Source organism: Aotus nancymaae, unplaced genomic scaffold, assembly GCF_030222135.1.
Source record: "Aotus nancymaae isolate 86718 unplaced genomic scaffold, 86718_ANA_hifiasm-v0.15.2.pri h1tg000008l, whole genome shotgun sequence".
Taxonomy (NCBI): domain Eukaryota; kingdom Metazoa; phylum Chordata; class Mammalia; order Primates; family Aotidae; genus Aotus; species Aotus nancymaae.
Window position 1 is genome coordinate 60,565,312 of NW_026988419.1, and position 24,745 is coordinate 60,590,056.

The 24,745-nt window shown below is 36.0% G+C and overlaps 1 protein-coding gene across 13 annotated transcripts in view; it reads left to right on the top strand.

Annotated features, from left to right (window-relative positions):
- The window catches only part of DYNC1I2 (dynein cytoplasmic 1 intermediate chain 2), a 56,267-nt gene that overhangs the window by 29,915 nt on the left and 1,607 nt on the right, over positions 1-24,745 (top strand). For all 13 annotated transcript variants that reach the window (XM_012462385.3, XM_012462389.3, XM_012462395.2 and 10 more), the window contains 10 exons: positions 3,219-3,314; positions 3,524-3,686; positions 3,789-3,888; positions 4,379-4,504; positions 5,374-5,520; positions 5,860-5,973; positions 6,273-6,406; positions 7,275-7,419; positions 22,025-22,165; positions 23,774-23,899. In XM_012462385.3, the coding sequence (XP_012317808.1) occupies positions 3,219-3,314; positions 3,524-3,686; positions 3,789-3,888; positions 4,379-4,504; positions 5,374-5,520; positions 5,860-5,973; positions 6,273-6,406; positions 7,275-7,419; positions 22,025-22,165; positions 23,774-23,899 (1,292 nt within the window). The remainder of the gene's footprint in view (positions 1-3,218; positions 3,315-3,523; positions 3,687-3,788; positions 3,889-4,378; positions 4,505-5,373; positions 5,521-5,859; positions 5,974-6,272; positions 6,407-7,274; positions 7,420-22,024; positions 22,166-23,773; positions 23,900-24,745) is intronic.

The window sequence follows — 24,745 nt, forward strand, 5'->3', positions numbered from 1 at the left end:
TCTTTACTGCTCAGTTTATAACCTTAGATTACTTGTCAGAGAAAGCATGGAGTTAACCACTTAGCATATTGTAATGAATATTCATCAATAAATTGATGTGACTTGGCAGCCCCATTTTTCAGTCTTCCTGCTCTGTTAACAGTCTTTCCCAGTTTTAAATATAGCTCATCATGTAATAAGGACTAGCTTAGAAAATCTTTAGACTGCAGTTTTATATTTTTGGCCATGTTAATAGTCCTTTGGTAGCTATTGTATTCGCTTATAACAAGAAAAGCATATTTGTTTCAGAAGAACATTCTTTAACCTGATGTTATTGATGTCAGGCATTTTCATCAAATACTTGGTAAATTTGATAATTATTTAAGATTAGCCTTACAGCAAAAAGATCACATTTTACAGTTTTTAAGAACAGCAGTATCATTTGTTTTTATTTTCCTTGAAATTTATTTAATCATTTTTATGAAGCTTAAGTACCAATTAGAGTTTTAAAATCTGGTTTTAATCCATGTAGAAAGGGAGGGTATGTACTTTTTTTCTAAAATAAAACCCTGAGGGCATATATTTAAACAGTTGATACTCATCATTCAGCTACAACTGAAATAATTTATATGGATAAATAGGCATGGCAAATGCTGTTGAGTACGCAGATACAGATCACTGTCTGACATACATCATCTACATTTTAAATTTTAAAAGGAAAAGAGTGTCTATAAACAAGATCTTTTCTGTTAAATATGTAAATTATGAGGTCACTTAGCACTAAAGTACTGACCATATGCATTATGACAGGAATTTGACACCTGTCATTGGAAATGGTACTTAGAGGCCGTATAATACAACAAAGTTGAAGGAGGAGAATGAGATGTGGGTAGGAGGCTGTAATTTATAATTCACTGTGCTCAAGAATGACCTGTCCTGGGTGACTCAAAATCCCTATCTTTGATTTTAGGATTTACATACAGTGAACTCTACTAGTAAACAGACTTGATTAGGATAACTGGTAGCATTAGCAGGAAGTGGAAAATGTATGTATATTCTAACAGTGAATTTTTAGTTGAAGGAGATGTTCTGTTATTCTAAAAGACAACTTGTAAGTTAAATGTAATTAAATTATTTTATTACATTACACCTGCAGGTGACTTTATGGAAGAATTTCATTCTAATGCTTGAGTGGTATCATGTAGAATTGCTACCAGTTATACTATTTTCAGATTAATAATTCGTTGTACATGAGAATTCATCTAAAAAGGAGTAGTGTCTTTCTGTTTCTCTGTGTGATTATTTTGTCCCAAAAAGCTTTCATTTTTTTAAGTAGCACAAAAGCTGTAATTGGCATGCTTTGTAAGGAAGTGTCAATGTGCAAGAGAATGGCGATCACTAAGAATTCTTTTACGTGTTCTTTCCCCTTTGCACCACCGTCTCCTCAGCAGGGTCACTGAGATCACTAGCTTTTCTTGAAATGGCCATTTTCACTGGCAGGTGCATTATACCCTGTATTTTCAGATTGTTTTTCCATTCTGAATGTTTGGCAGGTTGATTGCTCTGGCTGCATTGACGGAGAAAGGGCTGACAAATGTGGTTGGGCTGGCTGAAAAGACAGTGATTACTGTTTTCCTTTGTGGCTGATTGAGGCCCTTGAAAGGAAAAATTTTAACCTTCACCATTTGGTTCAGAAGTATGAGCATATATTGAAATCACTCGTGCCATTTATCCTAGTTCTGTAAACTTGTCAGAACGTAAAAATCGCTCAATTTCAAGTAATGTAGGATTGGCATACGTCATTATCATTTTGATTAAGTTGGAGGTTGTATCATTGTGTGCATTATACAGTGTCATTTAAAGCTTTCTTTCCACAGGTACAGTTATATTTTTATTGCTTATTCTTGAGAGTTAGAAAGATTTTCATAGCTCTCAAAACCTAACACTATGTGTGTGGTTTGGCAGCTGGTGTGGCCTACAAGCTGCATTTTGTTTGCAGGGTAAAGGCTTGTCTTTAGGCCTCCTGGAGTGCGGGTAATTGCACAGGCCCACCATTGGGGAGAGACACAGGGTTGGAAGCAGTCAAGCGGAAGAATGTTATGCCATCCCATTGCCACCTTGTAGCAGAAAGACACAATCCCAGCAGTGCCATCTGGTTGTTGCTATCTAGTCAGCTGGCCTGGCTGCTGGGACCATGACTTGGCAGCTGGTTTCCATTCTTGACCATTCTTTTGTGTATGTCGTATGTATGTGTGTTTTAGATAATTTGGAACATGGGTCAGGGAAATGACTATAACTAACAAGTAAAGTCCCCTTATTGAATAGGCTTTCATTACTTGAGCTGCGCTCTGCTGCAGATGCCTGCTGCCTTTCCCTTATGACAAATAACGCATGTGTTTAGGCCATAAAAATAAACATTTTCTTCATAAAAACCCATCTAAATGTGTAGCAGAAGAAAAGGTAGGCAGGGTTATGTGTTCTATAACATTTTTAAATAAATTATTTTAAATTACTTCCTCATTTGTGATGTAAGAGATTTAGTAATTTTTTAGAAGTCTTATAAACACCGTATATTATCCCAGTTTATATTTTTATTCAAATTAAGAAAACATTATTTTAAGTGCTTATTGCCACATCATATAACAATAGATAATGAGACTTGCATTTAAAATGACAGAATAGAAAATGCGGTCTTATAGCTATTATCTTCAAAATCTGCCTCTCAAATAGCAACCTGAGAGTTAATGTAAGCTGTCTTTATGCCATATGAAGACCCATTAGACACTGATGGTTTCAGATCACAAGTAAGCAGCCAGCTCTGTAGGCTATTTTAGACATTTGATTTTCCTCATTCTACAGCATTAATGTGTCAGCATGCTATATAAAACTATGCAGGAGTTGCATGTTGTTCTGTCTAGAATGATAAATGCTGGCAAGCTTTTAGAGACTTCATGAGGAACTCATTCTAGTTGCATATATATCTTATTTCAGTTTATGTAGCTACAGAATTTAGGGTGGCTGTTGCTGAGGTACCGCATAGGTATGTATAAAAACCAAAAGGTTCTACTTAATTCTTGACTATGTTGGTAAAAATCCCTATTATTTGTACTTGTTCTGTCTTGTCAGTGGTTTACTTTTGCTTTTATCTTGGGAGTTGTGATACCTTCTGAAATACTGTCTCAAAAGTTACCAGCTATTTTCATTACAATAATTTATTCTGTCATTCTGCTTTTTTTCAGATGAAGAGGAAGATGATGATGTAGTGGCTCCTAAACCATCTATTGAACCTGAAGAAGAGAAAACTTTGAAGAAAGATGAGGAAAATGATAGTAAAGGTGTCTTAAAGAATTAAACTTTAAAAAATTTTGTTGATTTCTGTTAAGATTTCATTACTTATGTATTAAAGTAATATAAAATGCTGTAATTCAAAAAAGTGAATCTGATTGAAAAAGAATGTGTAACATTCATTGATCCATACTGTGATAGTGAGTTGACATGATTTGCCTGACATAAATCATACTTCAAAAAATTATTTGTTTTTCAGCTCCCCCTCATGAGCTGACTGAAGAAGAAAAGCAACAAATCTTGCACTCTGAGGAATTTTTAAGTTTCTTTGACCATTCTACAAGAATTGTAGAAAGAGCTCTTTCTGAGCAGATTAACATCTTCTTTGACTATAGTGGGAGAGATTTGGAAGACAAAGAAGGGTAATGTTTAATTGTTAAGATTTTTAGCTCCAATAATGTTAAATTTAAGAGTGATAAAAGTTATAACATCATCTTTTGGGGGGGTTGGTCTTTTTTTTGTAGAGAGATTCAAGCAGGTGCTAAACTGTCATTAAATCGACAATTTTTTGACGAACGATGGTCAAAGCATCGAGTTGTTAGTTGTTTGGATTGGTCATCTCAGGTAAAACATAATAAAATTAGCTGCTCTTAACTCATTTTTTAAATTATAATTAGCAGGTAGTTTTATTTTAATTACAGGAATTTTGTGTAATAAATCAATATGTATTATTTAAAATTAACGGATGATGGCTCTAATGTTAACATAATCATGTACTTTGGAAGAAAGATTAGAAACATTATTTATATTTAAAATTCAGATCTTTATATTACAGGCCAGTTTTACTAATTTCAGTTGCTCACCAAATCCTTTGTGTAAAATTTGAACACATTTTAATTAAATGTTTTAACATTAAAATATTTAAAATAATTAACTGTCCCAATTTAAAATTGTACTAATGTCCCAGTGAGCATAACGCTAGAGATATCTCTCTTGATGAAATGTTAGGTATTTGTATTTTCAGAATAATAATCTGATAAAGACAAATAACTAGGAATATAAAACAGTTTTTATTATGCATAGCATTTCTTTTCCTCTTGATTCTTCTGAGCAGTATCCAGAGTTACTCGTGGCTTCCTATAATAACAATGAAGATGCCCCTCATGAGCCTGATGGTGTGGCCCTTGTTTGGAATATGAAATACAAAAAAACTACCCCAGAGTATGTGTTTCACTGCCAGGTATGGTGGTCTTTTAACAGTCTTCCTCAAGTTTAAGAATTCATTGATGAATTAAGACAAGTGCCTTTTTTCTTTTCTTGTCAACATAATGATTTCATTGGATTGGCATTTTACTAAACCACTCCATATTTGCAAACAGATGTTAACAGAAAACTGAAGACTTCTCAGTTCAACATGATCTGCCTTTTGTAGCTTTTCTGACATCTCTTATAATGTTTAATCACACCTAAAGTCCTTTGCAGTTGTGATTCTCTGTTATGGTGATTGACTGTATAAAAGGAATCTTTTATAAAATGTCTTTCCTACAGGGAGTTTCCCAGAAACTTACTTGTGAATATACAATTAGATGGTTGGCCCATTGAATTACTTATACATGGCCTGAGGAGTTGGAACTAGATGGTTTTAAGTAGAAACACATGGTTGAAGTAGAAAACAGATGCAGATTTTTAAAGCAGGTTTAGTAGAAGGTTAGAATTTGCAAGTCTTTTCTGGTTGCATAAGTTAAAATCTTTAAATAATGTCAACTCTTTAGTAAACACTTCTTTGAATCAAACTAGCATGTACTCTACTGTTAGATTACTGTCAGAGGCTAATGTAACTGAAATAACTTTTTGCTTTCTTTGATAAATTGGTTAAACATACTTATGTAAGCAGTCATTACATTTGACTTTTAAGCAAAAAAGTGTCTTAAAGATGTATTTTTATATTTCTGAAATAGTGAAAACTTTTAATGAATTTGCTTAGTTGTTTTCATAACCTGTAATACCATATAATGAAGAAATAATTGTTTCGAATAATAGATTGATTTTTAGAACTTGTCAGACTTTTTCCATTTGAATCTCAAGTATAAAAATCTTACTTATTTGCAGTCAGCTGTGATGTCTGCCACATTTGCAAAATTTCATCCAAATCTTGTTGTTGGTGGTACATATTCAGGCCAGATTGTGCTTTGGGATAACCGTAGCAATAAAAGAACTCCAGTGCAAAGAACTCCACTGTCAGCAGCTGCACACACAGTAAGTAAACATGTTGATTTTTATTAGGCTTCTGTGTTCCTTCACTCTTAGCTATATACTTAGCAGTGCCCATCAGCGTTGTCTCAGAAGGTGCTTCCTTTGGTGTATGCATTCCTCACCATTTAGCAACCAAAAATGAAGTCTGTTTTTTTTTTGTTTTTGAAATTTATTAGAAACTCATCTCTCTTCTGAGACAACCTTTTGTTAATAGCAAACTTCACATTAAGAATACCCACAAGTTATGAGACTTGATAATAAACAGAATGCCTATAATTAGACTAAAAAATTTGTTTTGCTTTTGGTAAAATAATCCCTGAAAACTTTCTTTAATATCTCTAGCACCCTGTATATTGTGTAAATGTTGTTGGAACACAAAATGCTCACAATCTGATTAGCATCTCTACTGATGGAAAAATTTGTTCATGGAGTCTGGACATGCTTTCCCATCCACAGGTAGGTTGAACTTGGGAAACTGAAATTTTGATGCAAATGTTATGTTTTAAGTGTATGTATACCTCACCTTATGTTTCTCATAAACTGTTTTATAGTAGTGTTACAACAGTTTATGAGCTGAAATGCATTTAATATGGTTTGTTGTGTATTTTACTTTCAAAATTGCTTAATTTAATTAAGGTAGATTTGTATAAATAATACAGTAAAAGAATTGTTTACAAATCAAAGACTGGAAGTTTTTCTACGGAAATTTAAAATTGCAAGTTTACAAACTAATTTTCTCAGGTTTTTCCATGTAGGATAGCATGGAGTTGGTTCATAAACAATCAAAGGCAGTAGCTGTGACATCTATGTCCTTCCCTGTTGGAGATGTCAACAACTTTGTTGTTGGGAGTGAAGAAGGTTCTGTGTACACAGCATGCCGCCATGGCAGGTAAACCTAAACTGGAATTTGCAGTAATTTAAAATTCTTCCTTTAATCCCACTGAAGCAAGTTGCCTAGTTTAAGTAGAAATTTGTTCTAGACCTACTTGTTATTTGTGACCAATTTTTTTCATTCAGGTATATAAAATTATAACTTAAATACTTTTTTACATAAAAGATAATTTTGGATTTATGATGTGTTCTTGATTTTGTGGGTTGTGGTATGTTGTGGTTTTGTGTATGCATGTACTCATATAAGTTAGTGGTAGGCAGGAACATTCAGTAGTTACAAGTACAATATACACATGCCTATATTGACTTACAGACTTATAAATGAGATTTTGAGCTGTTTTCCCATTTTGATTTATTTGGAACTCCAGCATTGGTTCAGTCTCCTGATAATTGTATAGTAATGTCACATACTTATTTTAAATTGAGTAATATTTCTCTTTCCATTCTGTCTGTTTTGAAATTGTTTAGCTGTACCTTATTGCTTCCTTAAAAAAAAACTGAGTGTCCAGATTTCATCTCAAACATAGATCACCATCACTTCAAAGCTTTTGATTTAAAAGTAGCTCACATTGTCTCTCTTAAGTGTAGTGTATCTTTGTTTCTATTGCACCATTTCAGATATTAGACTTTTGAAGTCTGATATCAACAGCATGGTATTTACAGTTCCAAAAGTACTTATTGCTTTAGTAGTGTTACCAAATATGGATGGAATAACACTCAACAAAGTTACTCTGATAAGTTATGAGCACAGAGTTAAGTCTGTCAAAATTAAGTCAAATCCTGATATATAAATCCATAATAAAATGTGTGTGTAATTGGTCTACTTATAGGAGACTTTGCTAACATTTTCACTTTTATGAAATTAGCAAAGCTGGAATCAGTGAGATGTTTGAGGGGCATCAAGGACCAATCACTGGCATCCATTGTCATGCAGCCGTTGGAGCAGTAGACTTCTCACATCTTTTTGTCACTTCATCATTTGACTGGACAGTAAAACTTTGGACAACTAAGGTATCTAAAATATAGATGTCTGCTGTTTGCTCAGGTTTCTGACATAAGGTGGTGATCTAATACTGCATAGGAATGATAAAAGCCTTTTAAATCATGTTTACTAATAGATCAAGACTGCTAAGACATTACACAGAGCCTTAATAAACTACTAAGTGTTGTAGTTTTTATAAAAGTGTGCTAACAAGTATGGCAACCCTACACATAATCAAAGACCAGTCTTCCTACCACTTCAGTCTTTTCGGGAGTATAGAACTGTTTACCCTGAACTGCACTGAGGGAAAAAGCCCTGAGTGTCTCGCATAGCACCTCATACGGTTGGTATTCAGCTCAGCACAAAAGCTATCCATTTGCTCTTTGGAGAGTTTTTAACAGCTTATTCAGAACTACAGTGGCTCACAGAGTTGATGGAAAATAGGGAAAAGAGAGAGAGAAACTGATTTACAATAAGTCCTGTATAATAAGGCTATATGTAGTAAACTGGAATCATTAGGAAAGCATTGTGTAAAAGCATGGATGCATATTTTTTTTGTCATTCTATGATAAGCAGTTTAAATTCATTTATTTTGGTTTTAATAAACTTGAGTTATTTTAAAAACCCGTTTATGTGATAAAATGCTTCCTGATCCTCCAGCAGCAGTTCCAGATAAATGTGACATTGTCTTGACCTGTTGAAAGTCTCAAGACAAATCCAAGTAGGCAGCTTTACCTCCTGTGATAGACTTGGAATTTCATTTAATCTCATTTTATAATTAAAGTGTCTTAACTTTGCTGTCTAGTTTTTCTGCGATGTTACATTATTACTGGGAAAATGCATACTCAGCATCAGATTCTATTTAAATTAACTTCTAAGCTTTTCTTTTTTCTGTTTCCATCTGCCTTATCCTAAATATTGACTTTTAAATAATTTATCATGAGACAATGTTTAGAGATCTTTGGTTCTTCAGTTTCTGTGAGAAAACCTAATGATCTTAAGAGATGTTCTTCACTATTTTGTGAACTCCTAATTATTTATCAAGTATTGACCTTAGAAGTCTGGGATGAACTCATTATTCATTCTTGCCCTTTCCTGATGCCTCCTTTCTGTCTAATACTGAAATGAATTAGAAAACTTTGTCTCTAAAAGCTTGCCTTTTAAAATTGAGCATTTTGGGGTTTGGCATTAGCAGATATAAAAACAGTGTTTACCTTAACTCTAATGAAGGAAACAGATGCTTAACACAGTGTTCAGCAAATAATAGGCACTTACCAGTATTTAGTTCCTCTTTTACCTCTTAATGGGGATCAGACAGAGCCTGCATACATTTAATAATACATTTAGTAAGTCATCTCTTCCTTTTCTTGTTCTTGAAATTTTGTCCTTTTGATGAAATTTATACAGTGGGAAAAGGAAGAAGAAGATGCTCAAAGCCTACCAGCAAAAATATGCACAATCTAGCTAGCACAGGCTGAGCATCCCTAATCTGAAATCCTCCAAAATTTAAAACTCTTTGAGCGCAGACAAGACACTCAAAGGTAACATTCATTGGAACATTTTGGGTTTTGGATTTTTGGATTAGGGATGTATAACCCTAAGTATAACACAATACAGCAGGTTATCAGATAATGTTTTGTCATAGAATTGACAAGAAAAAACCAGCCGGGCTCAATAGCTCATTCTTATAATCCCAACACTTTGAGAGGCTTAGGCAGAAGGAATTGCTTGAGCCCAGATGTTCAAGACCAGTCTGGGTAATACAAGGACACTCATGTTTACAAAAAATTTTAAAATTAGCCAGGTATGGTGATGTGCTTCTGTGGTCCTAGATACTTGGGAGGCTGAAGTGGAAGGATTGCTCAAATGGCGGGTCTAAATTGTCCCAGTCTGAATGAGTGTGGGTGTGTCTGAGTGCGCCCTGTGATGGAATAGTAAGTATCCTGTCCATGGTGGGTTCTTGTCTTGTGCTCTGGCCTGCTGTGACCTTGAACTTGGAAAAGCAGGTTGGAAAATGAATGAATGAATATAAATTGTCATAAAGTAAAAATTTGTAAGATACATGGTAATCATACAAAGGCACGACAGTTAAAGGATGCAGTATGAACCACTCAGGGAGCCCGCCATTTTTGTCATTGTTTGTTTTAGAACTGCCGGGTGATAGGGCTGCTCCTTACAGTTTTCACTTTGCAAAACATTTATTCCTCAATTTAACCCACCACCTCTACTACCACCATTATTTACTGGTTCACCAAAACTTGGGTTAATAATTATTTTGTTTTTATTAATCTTTCTCAAATGTAGAAGGGTGGGGGGGCTTACGCCTATAATCCCAGCACTTTGGGAGGCCAAGGCAGGTGGATCACCTGAGGTCAGGAGTTCAAGACAAACCTGGCCAACATGGTAAAACCCTGTCTCTACTGAAAATGCAAAAATGAGCTGGGCATGGTGGCAGACACCTGTAATCCCAGCTACTCAGGAGGCTGAGGCAGGAGAATCACTTGAACCCAGGAGGAAGACTCGGTTGCAGTGAGCTGAGATCGTGCCATTGCACTCCAGCCTTGGTGACAAGAGCAAAACTCCATCTGAAAAAATAATAATCTTTCTCAAATGTATATGTAGCTCACATTTTATTTCACTGCTTAATATTCTAAGTTTTCAGGGTCATTATTTAGAAATTTGGTGATGTTTTTGTGACCAGATAAATGCCGTAGGGACTTAACTCTTGTTTATATCTTAGCCTCTGGTAAAACTGGTTTTGTTTTATGTTGTTTTGCTTAACATCATAGTTTCCAAGAATCTATAAATGGTGATAGGTGAGGACTTAACTGTATTTTAAAATCTGAAAAAGTCCAGAATCAGAAATGTTTCTGGTTCCATGTATTTCAGATAAACCTATAAAACCAAAGCAAGATGCAGAATTGGTAAGATGAAGCCAACTGTTTCTCTAAAGGTTTCATACAGCCATGTAAGTTGCTAGATTTTTAGATGTGCTTTCATCTTAGTAGTCCATGTATAGTTACAAGAGACACTACATTTTTGTTAGATTGTTGGCCAACTTCCTTTTCAGTAACTGAAAGGAATTTTTTTTTTACTTTTATTTTACATTCAGGGGTACATGTAAAAGATGTGTGGGTTTGTTACACAGATTATTTCATCACCCAGGTATTAAGCCTAGTATCCATTAGTTATTTTTCCTGATCCTCTCCCTCCTCCCAACCTCACCCTCTGGTAGGCCCCAGTGTGCATTGTTCCCCTCTAGGTGACTACATGTATGTTCATTGTTTAGCTTCCATTTATAAGTTAGAACATGTGGTATTTGCTTTTCTGTTCCTGCATTAGTTTGCTAAGGATGATGGCCTCCAGCTTTGTCAGTGTCCCCACAAAGGACATGATCTTGTTCCTTTTTTATGACTGCATAGTATTCCATGGTGTATATATGCCACATTTTCTTTATCCTATCGACCATAATTGGCATTTAGGTTGATTCCACATCTTTGCTAATGTCTTTATAATAGAATCATTAATACTTCTTTGGGTATATAGCCAGTAATGGGATTACTGGGTCAAACAGTATTTCTGTCTCTAGGTCTTTGAAGAATCACCACACTCTCTTCTATAATGGTTGAACTAATTTACACTCCCACCAACAGTGTAAAAGCATTCCTTTTTCTCTACAACCTTGCCAGCATCTATTATTTTTTTACTTTTTAGTAATAGCCATTCTGATTGGTATGAGATGGTATCTCATTGTGGTTTTGATTTGCATTTCTCTAATGGTCAGTGATGCTGAGCTCTTTTTTCATATGATTGTTGGCCACTTGTATGTCTTCTTTTGAGAAATGTCTGTTCATGTCCTTTGCCCACATTCTAATGGGGTCATTTTCTTGTGAATTTAAGCTCCTTATAGATGCTGAATATTAGACTTTTGTCAGATGCATAGGTTGCAGAATTTTTCTCCCAGGTTGTCTGTTTACTCAATAGTTCTTTTGTTTTTTAGGGGTGTTTTTTTGTTTTTGTTTTGTTTGCTGTGCAGAAGCTCTTTAGTTTAATTAGATCCCATTTGTCAAATTTTGCTTTTGTTGCAGTTGCTTTTGGCATCTTTATTATGAAATTTTTGCCCGTGGCTATATACTGAATGGTATTGTCTAGGTTTTCTTCTAGGGCTTTTGTAGTTTGGGGTTTTACATTTCAGTCTTTAATCCATCTTGAGTTGCTTTTTGTATATGGTTTAAGGAAGGGGTCCAGTTTCAGTTTTCTGCATATGGCTAGCTGGTTCTCCCAGCACCATTTATTAAACAGAGAATCCTTTCCTCGTTGCTTGTTTTTGTCAAGTTTGTCAAAGATCAGATGATTGTAGGTGTGCAAGTCTTATTTCTGGGTTCTCTATTCAGTTCCATCAGTCTGTGTGTGAAAAGAATCTTTTATCTTTTGTAGTTTGTTTCTTACTATCTCAGGGTGTCAGATGCCAGCATCCTTTGGATTTAAATTTGAGGCTTCCATCCTTATATACATTAACAATAGGATTTGAAAATGAAGAGTTCATTTTGACTAATCAAGAACAGAACTTATCTTGTGATAGCAGAATTATTGATACTTGCTTTTGTGGTATATCACAGCTAGTTGATGGGCAGTTGATATTTTTATTTTTGTATTTTATTGTGTTTCAACATAGAAGTACCTTCTGAATAAGAATGACAAGTGGGCATATCTCTTTCTCTGTTAATTAGGCTAAGCATTGCTTCCTTCCTTAAACCTTATATAGAAGACTCATTTATTCATTCAGTTGTGATACATGCCTCTCACCCTGCCCGCAACATCCCTCCAATGTTAGTGGACAAAGGGTGGGCCACCATAGAAAAGGGTGTTTTTATAAATGCTCAAGGACCCTCTAAAACTTTATCAGAAGAATTACCTTTTATTCTAACTTTTCTGCTCACAAGTAGTTCTACTCTGTGAAGGGTAAAGCAGGAATAATCTGTTGAGTGAATACTTTTATATTTGGCCATATCGTGGCTCCAGTGTCAGTTTACACTTCTGGTTAATTGTCTTGCTCATATTTATTTCTGCCCTGCCAAAAAACTGATGTGGCCACTATGCTGCAGTAATGACTGATGGGAAATGTTAATTAATAATTAATGGTAAAGAATAATAGGCAGTGTTAATAAAATCTCTTTTTAAAAACATTGTTCTAATTTCATTTTAAACTTTTAAACCAGAGTCTTCACACTCATGAATTTAACAGACTTTAAATGTTTTGCTTCTCTGCCTCTACTTTTTAAGTACTCTCTGACTCTAGGAATTGAGTCCTCATAAACTGGAAGACTGAATCATGAGATAGTGCTATACCTTTGTGTCCTTAAGATCTGGCTCTGCCCTGATAGCAAAACAAGATTTCTTTCTCTTCTCTCTTTCTATCAGTCCTCTAAAAATCCCTGGGAATCTTAGTTTGGCACAGCCTCAAATTTAGTTTAATTTACTTCTGCAGCCAGCCACTAATCTTTACCTAGCCAGAGATTTATAATTCAGTCACAGAGCTCTGTTTCATCAACTTGTTTTCATTACTTTATTGAACTCAGCTATTTTTAAAACAGGTTGAGCACCCTAATCTGAAAATTCAAAGTCTGAAATGCTCCAAAATTCAAAACTTCTTTCTGTTACTAATGTGACACTCAAAGAAAATGATCATTGAAGCACTTCAAACTTCAGATTTCAGATTAGGAATGCTCAACTATGGCTAGGCATGGTGATGCTTGCCTGTAATCCCAGCACTTTGAGAGGCTGAGGTGGGCAGATCACGAGGTCAAGAGATTGAGATCATCCTGGCCAACATGGTGAAACCCCGTCTCTACTAAAAATACAGAAGTTAGCTGGGCGTGGTGGTGCACGCCTGTAGTCCCAGCTACTCGGGAGGCTGACACAGAATTGCTTGAACCTGGGAGGTGGAGGTTGCGGTAAGCCTGAGATCACGCCACTGCATCTAGCCTGGTGACAGAGCGAGACTCCTTCTCAAAAAAAAAAAAAAAAAACTCAACCATAAGTATAATGCAGATATTCCAAAATCCAAAAAAAAATTGAAATGTGAAACATTTCTAGTTCCAAGCATTTCTGATAACGGATACACAACCTGTATAAGACAAACAGAAATAGATTATTTTCTGTGTATTGAAGTTTAAACCAATAAAGACATTACTCTAATATGTTTAAAAGACTCTGTTACCATCTCAAAATACCAAATTTTAAATTCACAGCAGAAGCACTTTGGCAGGTCTGAAAAATGGTTGGGAGAATAAGTGAGGAATGAAAGCTGCTGCAGGGTAACAAGGATTATAGAAGAGTTTGATTATGGGTAGACCTGGTAGATTCACTTAATGTTCTACCATATTTAACCATACATGTTACAGATTACTGTTAAAACATAAGAATTATTTATTTGGGGACAAGATGTTTTAATGTGTACACAAATCCTTATCAGAACCATATTTACTACAAAATGATGAAGTTAAGATTGTTAATATGGTAATCAGACTTTTGTAGTCCATACACATCTTGAAATTATTCACACTTTCTGATATGTCTTAGAACCCCTCCTTATTTTAATAGCTTACCTATTTAACTCTCAGAGGACGCCAGCATTAAAACAGGGTTAAAAGATCCTACTAATCCTTAGAATAACAACTGTGCATATTTAGACAGGTTAAAATGAAAAAATGCTTTGAAGTTGGGGTGTTCTTAGGAAAGGCTGCCTATCCATCTGGACCCAGGCCTGCACAGCAGCATTTGCCTCAGTAACTTGCTACTGGCCAATGTCCAGCCTCTCCTTTGCATATTCAGAAACTCAATTTACTTAGTATACTAGAGTTGATTAGACAGGGAGTGCTAACAGGGGCTAACAGGCTCCTAAGACAGTGCTGCACTGGAGAATGTCAATTTATTAATTTACAATGAAAAACTAACTGCCAGAAGGCCCAGATAGTCCTGCGAGCCTAACCAGCTCATTGTTTCCCTGTAGACAATCCACATGGGAAGCCAAATTATAATCAGAAGATTGCTTGGTAAGTAAGGAATTGGAACAAAAGTCATTTTATAATTTGAATGTTTAATGGCACCAAGCTAAGATAGCCTGATTCATTCATCTTCAAGTAGAGATAGCCTTGCCATGGGGTAGTAATTCTCAAAATCCATTGGTTGAGACTCCCTTTCTCCTGGACGATGCTTGAATGGGTACTGTCTTCATTTTCCTCATAAGAATGTTTCTTTGTATTTCTATTTTAATAGACACATTTGTTCTCAAAAAGTTAGTATGTTCAGTCAGGTTATATAGAAAGGTATTTCTGACCTTGGAATCCATTTATTTTGAAAGATGATTTATTTGTTTCTCTTCTGATCCAAACTGATGACATATTTATTTCTCAGTTCTCTAGGAAGCATTTCACTATTATCTTCATATGTTTAATATAGGGACTCTCTTTGTTACTAATCTAGAACTCCCCACTTACTCCAGCTCTGAAAAATAATCTGCATTCTTTTCCCAAAGTGGCCATAACAAATTACCACAAATTGGGTGGCTTAAAACAACAGAAATTTATTCTTTATTCTTTCACATTTCTGGAGGCTAGACGTCCAAAATCAAGGTGTTGACAGGCTAGTTACTTTTAGAGGCCCTGAAGGAGAATCTGTTTCTTGTTTCTCTGCTGGCTTCTGGTGGTTGCTAGCAATCCTTTCTGTTCCTTGGCTTGCAGCTGCCATCACTCCAGTCTCTGCCTCCGTCATCAGATGGCATTCTACCTGTTTGTCTCTATGTCTGAATTTTTCTTTTTTTAAGGATACCAATTATGCTAGATTTAGGACCTACCCTAATTCAATATGACCCCATCTTAACTTGATTACATCTGCAAAGGCCCTATTTCCAAATAAGGTCACACTTACAGATAACAAGTAGACACGAATTTTGGGAATACACTGTTCAACTCAGTGTACAACCTTAAAGAGCTTAGGAAAAATATGCTTGTCTCATGGCCATACTGGGTGATCTCAGCTGACTGCAACCTCCACCTCCCAGGTTCAAGCGATTATCATGCCTCAGCCTCCCAAGCAGCTGAGATTACAGGTATGTGCCACCATGTCCAGTTAATTTTTCTATTTTTAATAGAGACAGGGTTTTGCCGTATTTGGCCAGGCTGGTCTCGAACTCCTGGTCTCAAGTGATCTGCCTGCCTCCGCTTCCCAAAGTGGTTGGGTTACAGTGTGAGCCACCACGCCCAGCCTTGTTTTTCTTTTTATTATAATCTTTTACCCAGTTCCAGTGCATCCTGTTTTTGTCTCTGGCTGCATATTAGTCCACTGAGTAGATAATTTTTTTTTTTGGAGGCAAAGTCTCCTCGCTCTGTCACCGAGGCTGGAGTGACAGTAGCACGATCTCAGCTCAGTGCAACCTCTGCCTCCTGGGTTCAAGCAATTCTTCTGCCTCAGCCTCCCAAGTAGCTGGGAATGCAAGCACCCGCCACCATACCCAGCTAATTTTTGTATTTTTTTTTTTTAGTAGAGATGGGGTTTCACCATGTTGGCCAGGCTGGTCTTGAACTCTTGACCTCAGGTGGTTAACCTACCTCGGCCTCCCAAAGTGCTGGGATTACAGGCATGAGAGGCATGAGCCACTGTGCCTAGCCCTGATGAATTTTTTTTTTTAACTTTTAGGTTCAGGGTTACATTTTGTTTGTTATATAGGTAAATTCATGTCGTGGAAGGTTATTGTACAGAGCATTCCATCACCCAGGTACTCAGCCTAGTAACCATTTTTTGAGACATTGAGCAATCTTCTTTTATATTATAAATACAAATAAGATTTAATCTAATTTGCATATAGCTTTGTTCATATTTTGTATCATATAAAAATGGAATCATAAAGTGCAAAATACTTACTTGTGTCTGGCTTCATTTGCTCAACATTATGTTTGTGAGATTCATTTATATTTTTTAATATAGTTGTAGATTATTCATTCTCTCTGCTGTATACTATTCCATTGTATAAATAGATGATAATTTATTCATTCTAATGCTGATGTTATTTGCATTAATTCCAGTTAGGGACTATTACAAATAGTGTTGCTGTGAGCATAATTGTAGATATCTTTTGATGGCCATAAGCAGTCATTTCTGTTGGGTATGTACCTAGAAGTGGAATTACTTGGTCTTTGATGGAAGACATAAAATTGCATAAAAATAAGCTATTTTTGACAAGTACACTATCACCTCAGGAGTCAGAGGCCTTAGCACAGTGGTTCTTAATCGTTGGTGTGCATCAGAATCACTAGTGGAGCAACAGCACAGATACTGATGAAGCGCATCTGGAATTGAGCCCTGCATCTGTATTTTTCAAAAGCTCTGCAGATGATTGTGCACATCCTAAGTTGAAAACCACCTTGTGGCCAGGTGCAGTGGCTCACACCTGTAATCCCAACACTTTGGGAGGCCAAGGTGGGAGGATCACAAGGTCAGGAGTTCCAGACCAACCTGGCCAACATGGTGAAACCCTGTCTCTACTAAAAATACAAAAATTAGCCCTGTGTGTGGTAGCGCATGCCTGTAATCCCAGCTACTCAAGAGGCTGAGGCAGGAGAATCACTGGAACCCAGGAGGCAGAGGTTACAGTGAGCCAAGATTACACCATTGCACTCCAGCCTGGGCAACAAGAGTGAAACTCCATCTCAAAAAAAAAAAGAAAAGAAAACCACCTTCTCAGAGTGAGACTTCCTTTGGCAGTGTTATCAGGGAGAGTGACAGATAATTATAAAAGAAAAAGGCTTTTAATTTTGTGTTTAGTTTTAAGTTTTATTAAAATTTTGGTTTTTAAGTTAAAAACAAACATTTTTGGCTATTAAAATGATCATGCTGTTGACATTTACTGTCATATCTGAAAACTTTTAATTCACAGTTTAAAGTATTATAGAAAATCTCCAATATATACAAAAACAGAGGGAATAATATAATTAAGCTGTTATTGTTCCCAGCTTCCACAGTTATCAACACATGACCAATTTTGTCTATACTTAACTCTGTATTATTTAAAATCAAGCCTACACATATCATTTCAACTATAAATATTCAGTATGTATCTCTAAAAGATTCTCTTAAAAAATACTGTCATATCATTAAACACCCCAAAATGAACATTGACTCCTTACTTTCATCAAATGGCCTTTCTATGTTCAATTTTTTTTTCTTTTTACTATTTATTTGAAGCAGGATCCAAAGGAAGGTCACACATTTGCAATTGACATATTTCTTTCTTTTTTTGAGACAGAATCTCATTCTGTGGCCCAGGCTGGAGTGCAGTGGTGCAGTCTCGGCTCACTGCAACCTCTGTCTCCCAGGTTCAAGTGATTCTTGTGCCTCAGCCTCCTGAGTAGCTGGGATTACAGGTGCCTGTCACCACGCCCAGCTAATTTTTATATTTTTTGTAGAGATAGGGTTTTGCCATGTTGGCCAGGCTGGTCTCAAACTCCTGGCCTCAAGTGATCTGCCCTCCTCAGCCTCCCAAAGTCCTGGGATTACAGGCGTTGAGCCACCTTGCCCAGCCACAATTGACATATCTTTCAAGTTCCTCTTTAAAATAGGCTTTGCATCCCTCTTTTCTTTAATTGCTGTTTTGTTCTTGAGGAAGAAACCAGATTGGTCTCTGTAGAGTTGGTCCTGTAGAGTTTCTCAGTCTCAATTTTGTATTCTTGTGGTGTCATTCATATTAACATATGTGTTTGTAGATTGTTTATGTTTCCATAATGAGATGCTTACCCTCATAAATGACTTAGTTATTATGACTTGGTTATCCACCAGATGTTATGTTAATGTCTCTTCAGTCTTTTTGGTCATCTGAAGTTCATTTTACAGTAGATGACTCAGAAGGTGCCCAGAGGTGCATTATTCCCATATTCCACAAAAGTGTATGATTATGAAGGTTAGTTTGATTGTTTTAAAATCCATGACCTACGTTTTCTTTCTTTGCATACCTTACTCACTCTATGGACTTCTGGAAAAAAGCATTGCTGTCACGAAGTCTGATGACAATCTGATTTTCTTTTCCCTACTTGCAATTTGGTCTTTTTTAAAAACCTGGGTGATGAAATGATTTTTTCCCTTTTCTTTACAGGATCAATGTTCCTAGAAACACAGGATACACTTTGTAGTTTCAAGCTGTCTTTTATTTTAGGAGAGTTCTTTTGAGTTGTTTTTGGTATTTGTTCTGTATTACTGCTTTGGTTTTCTTTTTCAGGACCTGCCATTGTAGATGTACCTTCGCTGATCTTTATCACTTTTTTTTAAATCACTTTATCTCTTCTTTTAAAATCAGTTTCTTTTTCAGTAACAGTTTTATTAAGCAAAATCCTTATACCATGAAATTCACCCTTTTAAAGTGTACAATTCAGTGGTTCTTAATATGTTCACAGAAGCATGCATTATCACTGGTATCTAATTTTAGAACATGTTCAAGTTTTAGAAAGAAACCTTACACCCATTAGCAGTCACTCCATATTTTCCCCTACCCCCATAGCTCCTGGAAACCACTAATCAATCTACTTTCTATTTCTTTGGATCTGCCCTTTGGACAGTTCATGGACGTTTCATGGAATCATACAATTGTGTACTGGCTTATTTCACTTTGCATAATGTTTTCAAGGGTCATCCCTTCATATTGATACTTCCTGTATCAATGTGTTGTTCCTTTTATAGCTGAACGATACCCCATTGTATAGATGTACCACTTTTTGTTTATCCATTCATCAGATAATAAACACTTCAGTTGCTTCTACTTTTTGGCTATTATGAATAATGCTGCTGTGAATGTGCAAGTTTTTATTTCTCTCAGGTAATATACCTAGGAGTGGGATTGTTGGGTCACATGGTAACTAATTAGCATTTTGAGGAACTGCCAAACAGTTTTTCAAGTGGTGGCACCATTTTACTTTCCCCAGCAAGGTATGGAGGTTCTGATTTCTTATATCCTTACCCACATTTGTTACTTTTTTATTCTAGCTGTCCTAATGGTGTGAAGTGATAATCTCATTGTGGTTTTGACTTGCATTCCTCTCATGACTAATGATGTTGAGCATCTTTTATGTATTAATACTTATTGGCTGTTGTAAGCACTCTGGACACAAGTCACGTATCAGATATATGGTTTGCAAATATTTTCTCCCATTGTGTAGGTTCTGTTAACATTCTGGATGGTATCATTTGAAGCACAAAAGTAATTAATTTCAAAATAGCTCAATTTACCTACTTTTTCTTTTGTCACTTATGCTTTTGGCTTCTTATCTGAGAAACCATTGCTGAGTTCAAGGTCACAAAGATTTACTTTTATGCTTCCTTTAAGAGTTTCATAGTTTTGGCCAGGCACAGTGGCTCATGCTTGTAATCCTAGCACTTTGGGAGGCTGAGGCAGGTGAATCATCTGAGGTCAGGAGTTCAAGACCAGCCTGGCCAACATAGTGAAATCCCTTCTCTACTAAAAATACAAAAATTAACTGAATGTGGTGGCATGTGCCTGTAATCACAGCTACTTGAGAGGCTTAGGCAGGAGAGTCACTTAAACCCAGGAGGCAGAGATTGCAGTGAGCCGAGATCGTGCCACTGCACTCCAGCCTCTGACGACAGAGCGAGACTCCGTCTCAAAAAAAAAAAAAGGTGATAGTTTTACTTTCCATTTAGATCTTTGATACATTTGAGTTAATTTTTCTATATGATGTAAGGAAGGAGGAATCCAGCTTGATTGCTAGCTAGCTTTTCTTTCTTTCTTTTTCTTTTTCTTTTCTTTTCTTTCTTTTATTTCAACATTGAGACAAGGTCTCACTGCCATCGCCCAGGCTGGAGTGATACGGTGTGATCTTGGCTCACTGCAGCCTCGAATTCCTGGGCTCGTGATCCATCCACCTTAGCCCCCCAAGTAGCTGGGACTGTAGGTGCATGCCACCACACCCAGCTAATTTTTATATTTTTTATAGAGATAGGAGTTTGCCATGTTGCCAAGTTGGTCTCAAACTCCTAAGCTCATGAGATCCACCCACCTTGGCTTCTCAAAGTGATGGGATTACAGGCATGAACCACAGTGCCTGGCCTAGCTTTATTCTTTTGTATATGTATATCTAGCTTTCCCAGCACCATTAGTTGAAAAGACTATTCCTTTCCCATCTGATTTTCTTGGCACCACAATAACTTTTATGGAATCTGACTGAGATCTTTTTCTTTGCTATTGTCTACTAGTGAAATGAATTTTTCTGTACTTTTAGGAGAGGGAATGGGCAAAGATAGCTTTCCTAGTTCATTTTCTAGGTTAAAGCTCTCTCTTCTCTGGCTTTTGCAATGTGAAAATACATGTATCTTTTACTTTCTGAGATGTGCCTTTTCTGCTTCTTTCCACCACTTTTATCTCAACTTTCCTTTTTCTCTTTTGTCCAGCATTCTACAACTTGGATTCTACTCCCAGCAGTTTCTCTTCTGTGAGACTTTTGTCTTGGAAAGGAACTTTGATTTGTTAACTTTGAGAGTTCATAGCACCCACATTGTACCATGAGACCTTACTTATGCATTTATAGTTGACCCTTGAATAATGCAGGGGTTAGGAGTGCCAGCCCCCATCCTAGCAGTTCAAAATCCACATATAACGTTTGACTTCCAAAAAAACTTAATTACTAACAGCCTACTGCTGACCAGAAACCTTACCGACAGCATAAACTATTGGTTAATACATATTTTTATGTTATATATATTATATACTGAAATCTTAAGGCAAGCTAAAGAAATGAAGATGTTAAGAAAATCATAAGGAAGAGAAAATATATTTACTATGCATTAAGTGGATGTGGATCATCATAAAGGTCTTCATCCTTGTCATCTTCACAGTTGAGTAGGCTGAGGAGGAAAAGAGAAAGGAAGGTTTCGTTGTGCTGTCCCAGGCGTGGCAGAGGCAGAAGAAAATATGAGTGTAAGTGGATCTGTGCAGTTCAAACCTGTCTTGTTCAAGGGTCAGATGTATTTATAAATGGAATTGTGCCAAACTGCCTCCTAGTTTTTGCTGCTGTTCTCAGATTGGCCCACCACACTGTCCAGTGAGCATCTGCTATGACTGAGGTTCTGTTCTTCACCTGTCAGAAGTTCTTATGCCTTCCTTTTTCTTCCCACACAGACACTGATACCAAGCAAATCTAGTAGTTGTCAGAAGTTTGTTTCTACCTGCTTTTATTTGGAAGTTTGTCTACTGATTCTGCTGTAGACACTGTCTGTGAATCTTTGCTCTTCCTTTCACTGCTTTATCTGATTTTATGGGGGGATCTAGAGGACATTCAAAAAGTACACTGCTATTGCCTTATCTTCCCAGAATCTTCTCATTGACAAATGTGTTTGAAGCATGTTCTATTTCTTTTTTTAAACAGTATGGCATTTACAAGTTAAAAAGAAAATGCAATCAATAGTTGATTCTTAGTTTATAATACCAGGTGATTCTGTAGTGAAACAAATTATAGGAACTTTTTCTAGGCTGAGTTAAATATTATAAAATGTTATCATTTTTCCAGTAATAAGTAGTTTAATGACTTGCATGTCATATTTGGACTATGCTAAGAATCCACTTTTCTCTTTCAGAATAACAAGCCTTTGTATTCCTTCGAAGATAATTCAGACTATGTTTATGATGTTATGTGGTCACCTACCCACCCAGCCCTGTTTGCCTGTGTGGATGGCATGGGGAGATTGGATTTGTGGAATCTCAATAATGACACAGAGGTGAGCAGGAAAATAACAAAAATTGCATTGAAAAATAGAAAATTGGATATTTATTGAATAATTTGTGAAATTCCTTTTATTCCAAAGAATGTAAAAGGGCTCTGTGATTGTAGCTTCATCACAAAGAAATCAAATAAGCTTTGTACCCTAAATAATAAACAGCATGCTGTGAAGAACTCAAGGGAGAAATAATGTTGCCAGGAGCACTGGGGCATTTCCTTTTACTTCTAAGAAGCACTATCATGTCTCTAATGTCCTGGCAAAATCTCATTCATAAGGTAACTGGGATATTTTTCATTCATAGGTTAGAAAGCAGATAGTTTCAGACTGTTGAAGTATGTTAACCTTAATTCTGAATTTCTAAATTATCTCTTAGCCTTGATAGGATTGTATATCATCCATAAACATTAGTCTTAGCCTGATTTGTTTGAAGGAAGGAAAAATGTATTTTAATGAGATTTTTTCCATGAAGGATTGAAAACAGAGTATTACTATAAAATGAATATAGAAACTACCAAATTTCCTAATTGCTGTATTAAAATCACTTATTAGCAATTACATTTAACTGCAACTCTTATTTATTTTTAGCCACATGTATTTTTACCACCTTAGAGAAGCTTAAAATGTTCTTAGAATTCTGTTCTATGTTGCTGTTGGTAATAGAAGTAATATTAACAGTTCTGTCAATGACAGTTATTGAGAGAAAGTCAACTCAGATCTCCCACATCTCTTCCTACTTACCTAGAATGGTACCAGTTTTGTTTTCTTAATTTGCATTTTGGTCTTTGAGGTTACAATTAAATGTGGATTGAAATCTAATATTTCTTTTTAACAATTTTGGTATTCTGTGTATGGGGTTAAATTATTTGGGGATGACTAATACAAATTAGAGGGTTTTTTTGGTCAGATTTCAAAATTTAAAAAAAATTTTACTACACTTTTAATCTGAATCAAACACTGAATGTTTGCTTCATTTGTAGCAAATAAAACTTCTTCCTCAGCAAAGGAGAGGCACAATCAGATTCCAGGGAGCTGGTCCCATTGTGTTGGTGTCAGCATCCTGCCTCCCTCCAGCTAGCTCATGAAACAAGAGGCTTACAGACTCATACTGTCTAAATAGTTCATACTTTCAGTATGAACTGTTTCTAGGAACAGTGAGTCAAATGTAGGTTTCAGCTGATAGAAATACATACTGCACAAGTGATTCCTGTCCTCTACAATTAAACCATAATCTGCTCATGAGGGCTTTTGAAGTGTTTTCTTTTTAAATGGGTTTTGGCCATATGTTTTCAGACAGCTTGACTTCTTAAAGAAATTAAAACAACAAAAAACGACTCTTTATTCTAGAGAACATCTTTCAGAATAATGTGTCTAGTCTCCTGAGAATTTTTTATACAAGGACTTAAGTTATTTTCCCAAACCATTTTCAAGGATTGACTATAAATGTCATTCATAATATATCACTGAAGAAGAAGAAAGTTGGGGAAATTCTTTATCTATTTTCATTTTTAAAAACGTAGCCAGATTGAGAGAAAAATTACTGTTTTACATGTTTATAAAAAACTTGATGAAACTTTTAACACTGTCCTATATTTTAAATGACTTTAGGTACCAACTGCCAGCATTTCTGTGGAGGGTAATCCTGCTCTTAATCGTGTGAGATGGACCCATTCTGGCAGAGAGATTGCTGTTGGTGATTCTGAAGGACAGATTGTTATTTATGATGTGGGAGAGGTATGGGATTCCCTGCCTATAATTTTGACACATCTATTTAGTTGCATTGTAGTAAAGGTATTTTTGCAGCTAACCCTAGGCTTTGAGGTTTATAAGTTGTATAAACTATATGGTTGTAAAGATAAAACTTACTTTCTACCACAAAAGCAAGTCTTGAAACTAATTTTCTTTCTAAACCAAATGGTCTGTGTCCCCATGCAACAGATTGTGAGGGTAATACAGTAAATACATTGAAAGTACCTTGTTTCTTGAAGCATGCATTGTTGGAAATTAGGAACTTCAGGGAGAAGTTTGGAGTTATAGGTGGACTTCAGGGTTTTAGTAATATTGAAATAAGATTTATTTTTCTGTATTCATTAATTTGTTTGGGCTAGGTAGTAGAAACCAAAAGTAATTCTTTGGCAAATCATATATGACTTTATGAAATGTGCATCTTGACTCTTAAGCCTTCATGCAAAGCCACAGTAATGGAATCCAATAGGATGAGCTACAGCTCTCTCGTCTTTGATGGCTCTGATTGGCTGAACACAAAGCCGAGGATGGATTTCCTCTTTTTTAACCCTGGCTAGCACCTTAGTCACTTTCCTTTGCCATGCCTCATAATTTTCTCCTCTGGATATCCCATGGCCTCTAGCAATTGGATCTGGTGGGAGGTAGATTGAATCATTTAGAGCAGCAAATTAAACTGCACAAATGGAAATGTTCTATACCTGCACTGTCTAATATGGTAGCTTCTAGCCACATATGGCTATTGAACACTTCAAATGTTGCTACTACAACTGAAGAACTGAATTTTTAATTTTAATTAATTTTAATGTAAATAGTCACATATGGCCAGTAGCTACC